Source organism: Kogia breviceps, chromosome 6 (assembly GCF_026419965.1).
Source record: "Kogia breviceps isolate mKogBre1 chromosome 6, mKogBre1 haplotype 1, whole genome shotgun sequence".
NCBI lineage: Eukaryota > Metazoa > Chordata > Mammalia > Artiodactyla > Physeteridae > Kogia > Kogia breviceps.
In genome coordinates, this window is record NC_081315.1 from 54,675,221 (window position 1) to 54,687,296 (window position 12,076).

Here is a 12,076-nt window from a genome sequence, read left to right on the forward strand (position 1 = left end):
CCATCACCATCATCATCTAGCTAGAGCTGTACACGAAGGAAGTCAATATCAGATTCCTTCCGTGTCCCAGCACCCCTCAACCCTCTCTCCACTGCAGTCCCACACAAATCGAGTGTTTCTGGTGGTTAGAAGGGATCTTAAGCTCCATGTCAACAAATGGCCTGAAGTCTAGACTGGCTGTAACAACCCATACTCCATTACCCAACCCAGGGACTGGGAATCTCTCCCGAGAATTGGCTGATTGCTCTACGCTAGAGGCAGTCACACAGGCAATTTCCTTTATCAGGTATAAATTCTCAGTATGCAACAATCTGGCCACAAGAATGAAATCAAACAAGCATTTTCAAGATCTGCTAAAGAAGCAGCTCCAACAACAACATTTCCAAATCCTGAGCCAAGGATAAGAGAATGACTTTCATAAGAAATGACAGGAGCCAGCTGCTCCAGGAAAGATGTGAGTGGGGTGAAGAGTGGACGTTAAAGAGGACATCACATGCCAAAGGGCTCACCAAAGCGGTAAACGCTAACGGAGAAGGGGACACATCTTCTCTCAAAGGCAATTAAAAATTAATTGTGACACATGCTGAAATTCTGAACGCAGCCAAATTCCTTTTTCCTCACTTCATCTCCTCTAGGCTCTTATCGCCACAAGGCAGACAAACACTTTGAGGTCTTTTATTTTAGTTGCAAACCTATTTTCATAGCTATTTGGGGAGGAGGGAATTTTAAAGTTCACAACTGTTTGTTCTTTCTTAATAATGAAATTATTAAGAAAGAACAAACAGTTGTGAACTTTAAAATTCTTCTCATTTTTTTAATCTGGCTTTTTCATAAATATTTGTTGCAATTGCACAATGTTTATGTTCAAGAGAGTCATTTAGGAAAGAACAGCACATTCTTCAGCATTCCAGAACATGAAATCAGGTAAGAGGAGATCTTTTAAGAATACTGTTTTAAAGAAAAATATTCAAGTATTTTCTTTGTTTGCTACACTTAAAATGATCAGATGATCAATAACAGGATAACGAGTAGAGATTTTTTTTTTTTTTTTTTTTTTTTTTTTTTAATTTATTTTTTTTTTTTTTTATTTTTTTTGTGGTACGCGGGCCTCTCACTGTTGTGGCCTCTCCCGTTGCGGGGCACAGGCTCCGGACGCGCAGGCTCAGCGGCCATGGCTCACGGGCCCAGCCGCTCCGCAGCATGTGGGATCTTCCCGGACCGGGGCACGAACCCGTATCCCCTGCATCGGCAGGCGGATTCTCAACCACTGCGCCACCAGGGAAGCCCGAGATTTATTTTTTTAAGTGAGGCCCAAATGCCAAACACTTAACATTCCAATCTTAGTTTTTAAAGAAGCACTTCTACTGGTTATATTTATCATCGTTGGAAATTTTACAGACTCAAGAGCAATATTAGACATTCTAAAAATTAATATTTCTCATATGTCTTACAATTTTTTGATGGATAATACTTTTGAAGACTAATATTGAGTCTAGAATTTAAAGCCAGGAAAATTAGCATTTGTCCCTAGGGCCAAAGGCTGGGGAAAATATGACAGATAAGAAATGCGGACAGTAGCTTTGAAGGTTTTCACTGAAACTTCACTTGTGTTAATTATATTTTCCAAATCTAAAATAGTCTGGCTTATGGTTTGACAAAAAGTATGAGAAACTAGGACGGTCCACTAGGCTGCTGTTTTAGTTTCCTATTGCTGCTGTAACAAATTGCCACAAACTTGGCGACCTAAAACAACATGAATATGTTATCCTACAGTTCTGGAGGTCAAAAGTCTGAAATACGTTGCACAGGGCTAAAAGCAAAGTGTCAGCAGGCTGCATTTCTTTTGGAAGCACTAGGAATGATCTGTTTCCTTGCCTTTTTCAATTTCCACAGGCTACCTGCGTTCGCTGGCTCAAGGTTCCCTCCTTCCATCTTCAAAGCCAGCAACATCAAACCAAGTTTTTTTCACCTCCCCCTTCCATCTACAAGGACTTTCCAACAGGTTATCCAGGATAATCTCCCTATTTTAAGGTCAACTGATTAGCAACCTTAATTCCACCTGAAGACTTAATTCCTCTTTGCCATGTAATGTATTTACAGGTTCCAGGGATTCAGACACAGACATCCTGGGGGTCCACTCCTCTGCCTGCCACAGCCAACAGCTCCCATCGATGTGCCGGAAGTCCTCACAGCTGTGACGTTATTGCACACATGTGCCGCCCGGTATCCGTCCCTCCTTGTCCTTTAACTGAACCCCAGTTTTCCCTCAGGTTAACCATCTCACACTCCACTCTCAGTCCCTGTCAGTCAAGAGTGAAACATCTCAATCCAGGCTAATTAGAGCACTGCATCACTGAGCACAGTTCATGGTTTGAGAATAAGCTTATGACTCGAGCCAGGTAGCCAATAAAAGCCCTACCAGGAGTGATTAACTGGAGTAGCCAGAACAGAAGTGTTCTGTCTAGTGGGGTAATGATAGCCTAGAGTTGCTGGTGACAGTCTTTGCCACAACTTGGATAGTCACGATCTTATGCTACTAGAGAAATAAAGCCAACCCAGAGGAAAAGTAAGAGAGAAACAAAGAGGGAAGGGAGAAAGGGAGGGAAGGGGGAAGAAAGGTGGGAGGGAGAAGAGGAGGGAGGGACAGAGAGAGGAAGGAGGGAGGGAGAGAGAGGGGAAGGAGGAAGGGGGGAGAGAGAGATTGATTCCTGACATTATTTGAGCCCTAGATCCAGCTATACCTGACTTTGATTACCTGATCAATTTTGTCTCTTAACCACTGTCAACTGGGTTCCTGTTATTTGCATCCAAAGGAGTCACGATTAATGCAGGAACATTCTCTCAATGAAATGGAAAGAAGAAATTTCAATAAATAAGGTGAAAAGGAAAGAAAGAATTATGTCCAGTATACACAAAATATAGTTGGTGTGGAGTAACTTTTTGCACTTTATTCCTTACTCAACTCCTCCCTCTACTGCTATATTCCAATGAATTAAGCAACACTACATTGAGATACCAACATGAAGATAATACATGAAAATAGAACTCTTAAAGAGCTGTCACATGGTGAGCTGAGTGGCTGGATAGTGTACAAGTCCATGACACACTAAATTAAGGTGCCTGGAAAGCCACAGTGGCAGGCAGACCTATCAGAAACGTATGCACTAGAATAAGGCAGCTCTCCTTGAGTAAAAGTGTTTTTTAAAAGCAAAAGACTGGGCTTCCCTGGTGGCGCAGTGGTTCAGAATCTGCCTGCCAATGCAGGGGACACGGGTTCAAGCCCTGATCCGGGAAAATCCCACATGCCGCGGAGCAACTAAGCCCGTGCGCCACAACTACTGAGCCTGCACTCTAGAGCCCGCGAGCCACAACTACTGAAGCCCGCGCGCCTAGAGCCTGTAGTCCACAACAAGAGAAGCCACCACAATGAGAAGCCCATGCACCACAATGAAGAGTAGCCCCCACTAGCCGCAACCAGGGAAAAGCCTGTGCGCAGCAACGAAGACCCAATGCAGCCAGAAACAATAAGTAAATTAAATAAAATAATAAATTAAATAAATTTTAATAGCACAAGACTAAGACATACTAATAATAATACCTATTATTCTAGCTTGCTTACCATGTGCCAGCATTTTATGAATCCTTTAAAACTCTGTGAAGTAAGTAAGACTAGTATGTCTATGTCACATACAAGACAGTGAAGCTTTGAGAGGTTAAGGTCATTGACTAGAAAGTGTTGCAGTCAGGATTTTAAATCACACAGTAAACAGAGTCTGTGCCCCTGACCATTTGACGGAGGAGAGGCAATGAATATTAATAGTTCCTCTAATGCATACACTGGTTAGTTTTTAGATTAAGGAATGGACTCTACATGTAAAAAAGAGAGGTTTTTACATATAAAAGAAAGAGAACACAAATTCTTATGAATAATTATTTGAATCATTCTTTTTATTTGTGTGCATTAGTACATATAAAAATATATGTATTAAATATGAAGAAAAATTGTAGGAAATGTGATTTATTATCTAAGTATTTGAAGATTCATATATTTAATCCTATTTTACTTTCTACAGGTTTCCTAAATACTATTTTTGTTTTATCAGTCACTTCAAGAACAAGACAGACTGTTTCACTGTTTCATGCTGCTCACAATTTGTTCTAAATTCCATAAAGATTCATCATGCTGAATTTGTGGCACTCATTTTATAAACAAGAGACTGACATTTTACCACAAAATCTCTTCTAGGGATTTATAGTTAGTCAGCAAAGTCACGTAAATGCATTCGGAAAATTAGAACGGATGAATTACATGTGGGGAAAGAGATTCCTAAGCTAGGAAACTTTTCCCACGCTTTACTATCCATTCTAAAGAATACACAACTCTCAAATTCTGTTCTATGAGGTGGACAAATCTTAGAGTACTGATAAAATTACAAAACATTTTGATAATACAGTGGTTCATACTTTGAGGTACGTGGTAACTAGAAAATGATTAATTCATTGCATCTTTCAGAGATTGCATAACCAAATATTTAAAACTAATGTTCAAATGTCAAGAAGAGCAGAACCAAACCTAATTTAAAATTAAAATATTTTAAATCAACCCTTTACTATATATTGCTACTAGGAATTCAGATCTTACAAACGTCTTCAAAAGTCATGCTTCTGTCAAAATGTATCACGTTAATTTGGTTTTACTCAGTAATCAACTTCTAGGGCACTCTCCTAAAGGAGTCATTGGAAAAGTGGGCAATAATCTATATACAACACTGCGTGGTAATATTCACTATCATGAGAAAATGGATATCATTAGGGAAATGATTACATAAAATAAGGTTTATTAGTATGATGGGATGAAAATGATGTTTATGCGGAGTTTGTAATGATATGGAAAATTACATTAAAATGTTAAACCAAACAAAATCAGGTATCCAATAAAAACTGCATAATCTGTGTATTAAAAGAAGACTAAATAAGAATCTGCTAAATTATAACAAAAGTTTGATATTTGGGATGATTGTCAAAAATCTGGGGGATACAGAAATAGAAGGTAACTGCAAAGGGCACATGTAAAGCATCTATAATCAGAACAAAAACTGATTAATTAAAAAGACTAACTCAACAATTTATAATAGAAGTAGCACAGCTTAGAAGTAAAAGCTGATCTCTATTAGAGGAACTCTGAGGAAAGCATTCCCCAAATTCTGGTAACCATCCTCTTTGAGGAAGCAGTAGGGTTCCATTTAAGTCTTCACTGTCATTAGATCCAGTCCAAGCAGTATAACCAAACTCTTCATATTGAAACCACTCATGATTATAGCAGGCAATTTGGAATTGTCCCTAATGGATTTCCAAGGTAATCTTGGTTGGCTACCCATAAGCAAAGAATGCTTAAAGATAATCGTCCTGGAAACAGAGATGACCTTAAAGATTTCTTAATATTTCTGAGCAATATTATGATTATTTGGTACAATGAAAAAGGAAAACAGTGAAGTATGGGGAAGGAATAGTTCAGCTAACCAGCAGCAGGTTGCTGGTGATAGGTAACATGCTGCATTTAATAACATCTTCATCTAAGAAGCTTAAAGCATTTAACTTTAATCATGATGATGATCTATGGAGAGGTGGGAGCTAAATCAGTAAAGTCAAGTGTATGATCTTTAGTGCCAGGGAAGAACAATGGCTTAGGTGGCTGAAATTCTAAATTTTACAAGGGATCCCTTTAAACTTGCTTTAGACCACATCTTTTAGTATTGCTGTTGGCAAACTGGATTGACAGATTTCAATCTTAGCTTATTTTATTTCCACTGATGCAACATGGCAACTTATCCCAAATAGACTTTAGAGCAAAATTAGTGAACATTCCAAACCTGCACGTAATTCTATTCAACTTGACAAATACTTATTGACCACAAACACAAAAGCGTAAAAAACTGATAAGCCTAAGTCCCTGGCTTTGTGGGGTGAAACAGGAAGTCACAAGGAGCCTTGATAACATTGAATAATTAATTGTATAGCCATTGTCACCATCCTCATTTTCCTGGGGACCAATTAAACCTGGACAGGGGCACAGAACAAGAGCATTTTAGGAAAATCAGAACACAGGCAAATCCCAGTATGATAATAACCTGTTTACTAGATCTATGCACTGAATAACAAATATTTGAGAGCCCACAAGGTACCAAGCTCTGTTTTACGTACAGGGGATACAGCAGTCATCAAGACAAAGTCTTTGCTCTCTCAAGGGCTACGCTAGTGGAAACACTTACTCTATACCAAGGAGAAGGTACAGTGACCCACTACACCTTGAAAACCAAATGAGTACCTGAAAATGATGAAAAATTATTTCTCAGGAAACCAGATATTTGAGAGGACAAATTAGCAACTTTATTTGGTTAAGAATAAAATGCAATGAAATTTGAAACTGGGAAACAGAAATAGGGCAGAGAAAGATCGATACGCACCAATTCTAAGAGCGGGGGTGGGAGAGGGAAGACAGCTGAACACCAAAGCCTCACAGTGGTTTTTCCTCTGGTAACACTCAAGCAAACTCAAAGTCGTGGCTTATGAAATAAAAGGACTCAGAGAATTCTTTTTTGGATTCTCCAATTTCTACAGAACTATGATTATTTCCTAAGCCACATGTGTCACAGAGCAAACCTCCTTACCCAATCAGGCCAGCCAGCCAGCTACCCACAATTACCCTAGGCATCCTATCAAGGCCGTATTCTGAGTCAGAAATGAAAGAGCTCCCTGATATGTCACAGAAGTATTCTACCAATCTCATGAAACACATTTACACATACATACACATTATATAAACATTTACATATGCACCTACATGTATGTATGCATGCATGTCTACGTGTGCATGTGTGTGGGTATATGTATGTATGGGTGTATGTATATATGGTGTATGCATGTATGCATGGGTGTATGTATGTATATATGGGTGTAGATAGGTAGGTAGGTAGATAGCTCCTCTCTGATTGACAAGGGAGCAGAGAACTAGGTGACAGTTCAAAACCTATTTGCCCGTTTTCCCAAGAGTCACACACCAAGAGGGCATTTTTCCACTGGGTGGAGAAAAAAGCAAAGAAGTCACATCCCGTACTACACACTTCATGGGTGACATATATATATATATATATATATATATATATATATATATATATATATATATATATATTTTCTAACCTGCCCCCATCACAGACTGCCCTCTACTCTAGGGGGTTGGAGCGTATCAGATATATATTTTTTACTGGTTTCCTAAGCCAAATACTAAAAAAGTATGTATTATTTTTCTATTTATAAAAAGAATTAAAAACTGACAAAATTAATTTATCCTGTTACAAGTCACCTTTTGTGTGGGAATCCTGCTAGGAAAGTGGCACAAGCACTAGTAATGTTCTTATCGATCCGGGTGCTGGATACCCAGAAGTGTTCCCTTCGTGAAGAATCAGCAAGGTGTACACTTATATGTACCACCTTGCATGTATATTATATCTAAATAGAAAGGAGTTTTAAAATTTAGCTTCCTAACAATTTGTGGTCTGTTACTAAATTATATTTACCTCATCTTGAGACATTAAATTATTCACAAATTATTCAGAAACATGGAATCTTCTCTAGCCAATTTGTAGATCAATAAATATAAATTCATTAATTCTACAAACCTTATTACTTTTTCCTAATTGTGTCATTGATTAAATAGCACCTCCAGGCAGTTATATAAACCTACTTTTGAATGAATTATTGGAAAAAAATTACTTAACTATATGTAGAAAAGTACATTTACCAAAACTCCAGGTTAGCAATCTCTTGATGCATGGGGACAGGGGAAAGGAATCTTATTATTGCACATCAAATTTTTAAAATATATTTTTAAATCCCTCTTAAGAACAACATAAATGATTATAACCCAAAGCCAAATGGTACACTTCTGCTATCACAAGATTCATGAGTCAAATCTATTTTTATCTTTATTTCTTCCCTTAATTCAGAAATGGTAAATAAAAATGATAATAATAAAAGAAATAAATCTCATAAAGCAGAGGAACTTGGGAGCAAATAAATTTTCAGCAACACAACCTAAGAGTGCCCTGCCCTCTTCTCTTATGTGCTGTTACTCATCTCCCTCTTACCAAATTAAAGCAGGCCTGTACTACTTTCTTCCCTGAGGACAAGAACTACCAAAGTAGTTTATATTAGCAAAAGGACTGGACCAAAGCCTAACCCAGGGCCTCTTACATATGAGCATGCTGAGTCTATCTGAAAATTTAATCAAAGTAATATATTTCATTCCTTGTAGAATGAGTAATCTTCAAATAGTTTTTTAATTTACATATTGAAATGTTGGGATGTTTAAGTAATCAAATGTTTAAGAAATAATAAGTAAGACAGCTTTCTTTTCCTACTTGTTGGAAGACTGGTTAAAAAGAAAAATCCTTCTTTAAAAAGATACATGTTGATGGCTGAATGCTATCAACTACAAATGACAAATGTCTCTTCACAGACACTGTATTTTCAATGCAGTTCTCAGTCACTTTCCTCCTGTCTGTCCTGCTCTTCCTGTGGAGGAGTTCCAACAATGCTAAGCACTGAGTAAGAAGGGAGCATTCTGACACACGATGTCATATGGCTACAAACAGATACTCTGGGCCTGGATCTTGGGGTCCCTCCATTAGTTTACAAGTATGGAATTCCCTGAGCTCTCCACTATGTGCTACAGCAGGTTACCGTATAACCTCTCAAGCTTCATTTCCTTCAAATCTAAAATAGACACAATGTGTCCCTATCCCCTAGTGCATTTGTGAGAAACAGATGACATAAGGCACGTAAAGCAATTAGCACTGTGCCTGGCACACAGCACACGGGCAACGATTTGTAACTACTTCTGCAGTAACAAAATCTTTTCATCTAAAAGATGACTTTACCATATCACCTGACAAATACACAATTTCCAGAGACTAACACTCTGCCAAAAGGAAAATTATCTTTTAAAGTAACCCAAGTTAAATGTGTATGAAAAGACTGAATGGAGCCTGGCTTCTTGACAGATGACTTTCAGTTTCTGCATTCAGAACAAATACATTATTATAAACAGCTTCAAAAAAGACCATGGACTTTGGAGGATATGTTACAAGTCACACTCTCTGAGCCTCAGTGTCCTCACCCATAAAATGGGAATAATTCCCATATCATCAGGCAATACCGAGGTTTTAGATGTTATCTGCAAAAGGCCTAACTAACACATTAGTAGATAACTATTTCAAAGCAGATGGCATAAGAAAAGCCATCAGAGGGATTATTCAAAGCTGAAAAAATTTTGAGAAAACTTTCCATCATCTGTGCTTTATTTTTCTCTTCTTTGTAGCATTCTTACACTTTGTTTCTCTTCTAATCAGATTTGCTCCTCTTAATGCTACAAAAGTTGATTTAATTTATCTCCATATCTTCTTCCAGTCCCTCCATCACCCTCCCAGTATCTACCAGTGGCTTGTCCAAAGACAGTTAATAAATCGACGCCTGAAAAGTCCAACTGCAGGAGAATTTTTACATCACTACAACTCAGCCTGAGGAAAGTGACACCCTCCTCCGGAAAGAGGAAGAGAAGAACAGAAATGTTACTGGACTACCAATTGTTTCTTTAACCATCAACGGGAGAAATTTCAGAAACAATATTTTGCTTCGCTTACTTCATTCCCTACTTTCTACTAAGATAAGAGTGACATCTGAGAACAAGGCTTACCTATTTGCACCATTTCTTCATTACCAGCCTGGAAAGGAGGGGGAAAAGTAAGAAAAAGAAACAGTTACTGGGTTTCATCTTATCACCTCATGCGTTTTATTTCTACCATTAATGCTTTTCAGGAGCTGGCTAATCAGGAGACGCTGGAGACCGGGATTGGTGCCTAAAGGCTGCACCTCAGTTTGTAGGAGGTTCTGTGACAGGAGCATAAGCCAATTCAATAATAATTTGGAACAGGGTGTCGTTTGCTCGTTTTAATTTTAATTTAACATTTATGAAGCCAGCAAAAAATAAATACTGACACTCGATATTCTCTTCTGAAAACTCCGGGTATTGGGTCAGGAGTAGAAAAGAAAGTCTCTGAATTTACACGTGCAAAAAGAAGTCTAAATCCTGACGTATCTGATTTGAGGTCAGGAATCCACCAGACAATTCTCTACTTTTCACCCTATGGTCAGACCAGGCAGACCCGAGACGCTACAAAAACTCACAGAGAAATTCTGTACCCAAAGTCCCACGGGCCCTGTGCTGATGTGATTTACTACAAACGGCTCGGCTCATCCCGCTGAGCCTTCTCAAGGACTCTTCCGAGAGCATCGGGCTTCACCTTGAGCCTCCAAAGGGCGGGGGCTGGGTCGAAAAGAAACAGAGCTGCACTCAACTTCGCTTTAAAAAGAGGAGGAGTTGTGCAGAGGGGGAGGGGAGAAAAGCGGCCGGCGCCTCCAGCCTCTGCCCAGGAAAACGTAGGGCAGGAAACGTCCCCCGGGCCCCCCTCCCCAACTGTCAAACCCCGGCCCTGCCGCGGTCCTCCCAGGACACGTGTCTGCTGGATCGCTCCCTGTCCGGCCCAAGGACTTCCTGAAACCCCCGCCTCCGGCTGCCCGAAAAAGCTGTGAGTCAGTGAGGAGGAGAGAAAGTCCCGCGAACCCGACTCCGGCTGCTGCAACCAGAGCCCTGGGATCCCGGACCCAGCGTCCAGAACTTCATTCAGGCGCCCAGACCGCCCTCCGGAAAGAGGAAACCCAGATGGCCCGGCGAGGATGCGAATTGGCTGCACTTTGTCACCAGGAATTGTTCCGAATGCCGCAAAGTGAAGTCCTAGGTGTGACAAGCCTGGGCTCCCGAAGTGGGAGTCCTAACCTCCAGTGCCATTCAACCCCCCACCCCAGAAAGCCCCGCACGCTGCGCCCAGCCCTCGAAACACCGTCCGTGAATGCACCAGATAACAGGGAAGGGGGGGAGGGGGGAGGAGGAGAGAGAGGAGGGGAAAGAGGGGAGGAACTTTTTCGGGAAAAGGTTGGGTTTGAGTTTTTTATTGTTATTATTTTCCACTTACTTGTCCATCAGCTGAAGTCCTAACCTCTACCAGAGCGGCTGCTATCAACCAAAGTGACAGGAGAACCATCACGACTCGAGTTCACTTTTCAACTACTGGGCAAAGCAAATGCCCAGAGCAAACCCACCCCCCCTCAAAATAAGTTTCTTGAAAAAAGAAAAAGAAAAAAGAACCAAAAACTGCAGAATTAAAGCAAAAAACACCCACAAACAAACAGAAAAAAACTGATCTTCCGTGCTTTGCTTCAATGAAAATGAAATCTGAGCTCTGAGACTGGCCCCCTCTGCTCTGCAGTTCTTTCCACTTCACCTTCTCACCCCGTCCTCCCAAACAGAGTGTGCAGGAGCGAGAAGGTGCTGCGAGCCGGGCATGGGCTGCGCCGGGAGAGGGGGAAGGGACGAGGGGCTTCCAACTATCTCTGCCCGAAGCGGCTTTTTCTAGGCTTTTCGAGCACCATGGGTCCCTAAGGTTAGCGCTGAGAATGCTTGGGTCCCCTGGAGCACAGCAGGGGGAAGTATTAGCGAGCGAGACGAGCGAGCGGGAGCGGGAGAAAGAGGCAGGGAGAGGGCGATTCCGCCGCTCGCACAGAGGTGGGGGCGGGAGGAGCCGGCGGGGAGGAGGAGGAGGAGGCAAGCGGAGGAGGTGGGAGGAGTGGGCCGCTCGCCGGCTCCTGTTGCTCGCGAAGCGGCCGTATGCTCGCTGCCGGCGACCCGCGGGGCGCTAATAAGGCGGCCGGAGCCCCCCGGGCGGCCCCTCCCCCCGCGGCGCCCACGTCACGCGGGGCCCGGTCCCGCGCCCCCCGCCCCAGCCCGGACGGCCGGGGCGGGCGCTGCCGGCGCGGGAGGAGCGGGGAGGACGGCGACCGTGGCCGGCCCCAGGCAGGGTCAGGCTTTGAATTCGCGCGAGGGGGCTCGACACCCCCATCCTGGGATCTTCTTCCCCGCGACATGGGCGAGGGGAGGTGGCGGTCCAGGGGAGCCACCGGCCCC

General features: G+C 41.8%; 1 protein-coding gene across 3 annotated transcripts in view; it reads right to left on the reverse strand.

The window, feature by feature from the left end:
- ADAMTS3 (ADAM metallopeptidase with thrombospondin type 1 motif 3) overlaps positions 1-11,785 on the reverse strand; it is a 286,648-nt gene extending 274,863 nt beyond the window's left edge. For 2 of the 3 annotated variants that reach the window (XM_067035816.1, XM_067035815.1), the window contains exons 1-2: positions 11,088-11,661; positions 9,752-9,779 (exon numbers count right to left, since the gene is read on the reverse strand). In XM_067035816.1, coding sequence (XP_066891917.1) covers positions 9,752-9,779; positions 11,088-11,156 — 97 coding nt within the window. In that variant the 5' untranslated portion in view covers positions 11,157-11,661. Of the gene's footprint in view, positions 1-9,751; positions 9,780-11,087 lie in introns of all 3 variants that reach the window. The other variant, XM_059067187.2, reaches the window with a different exon arrangement.
- Positions 11,786-12,076: the final 291 nt, after the last annotated feature.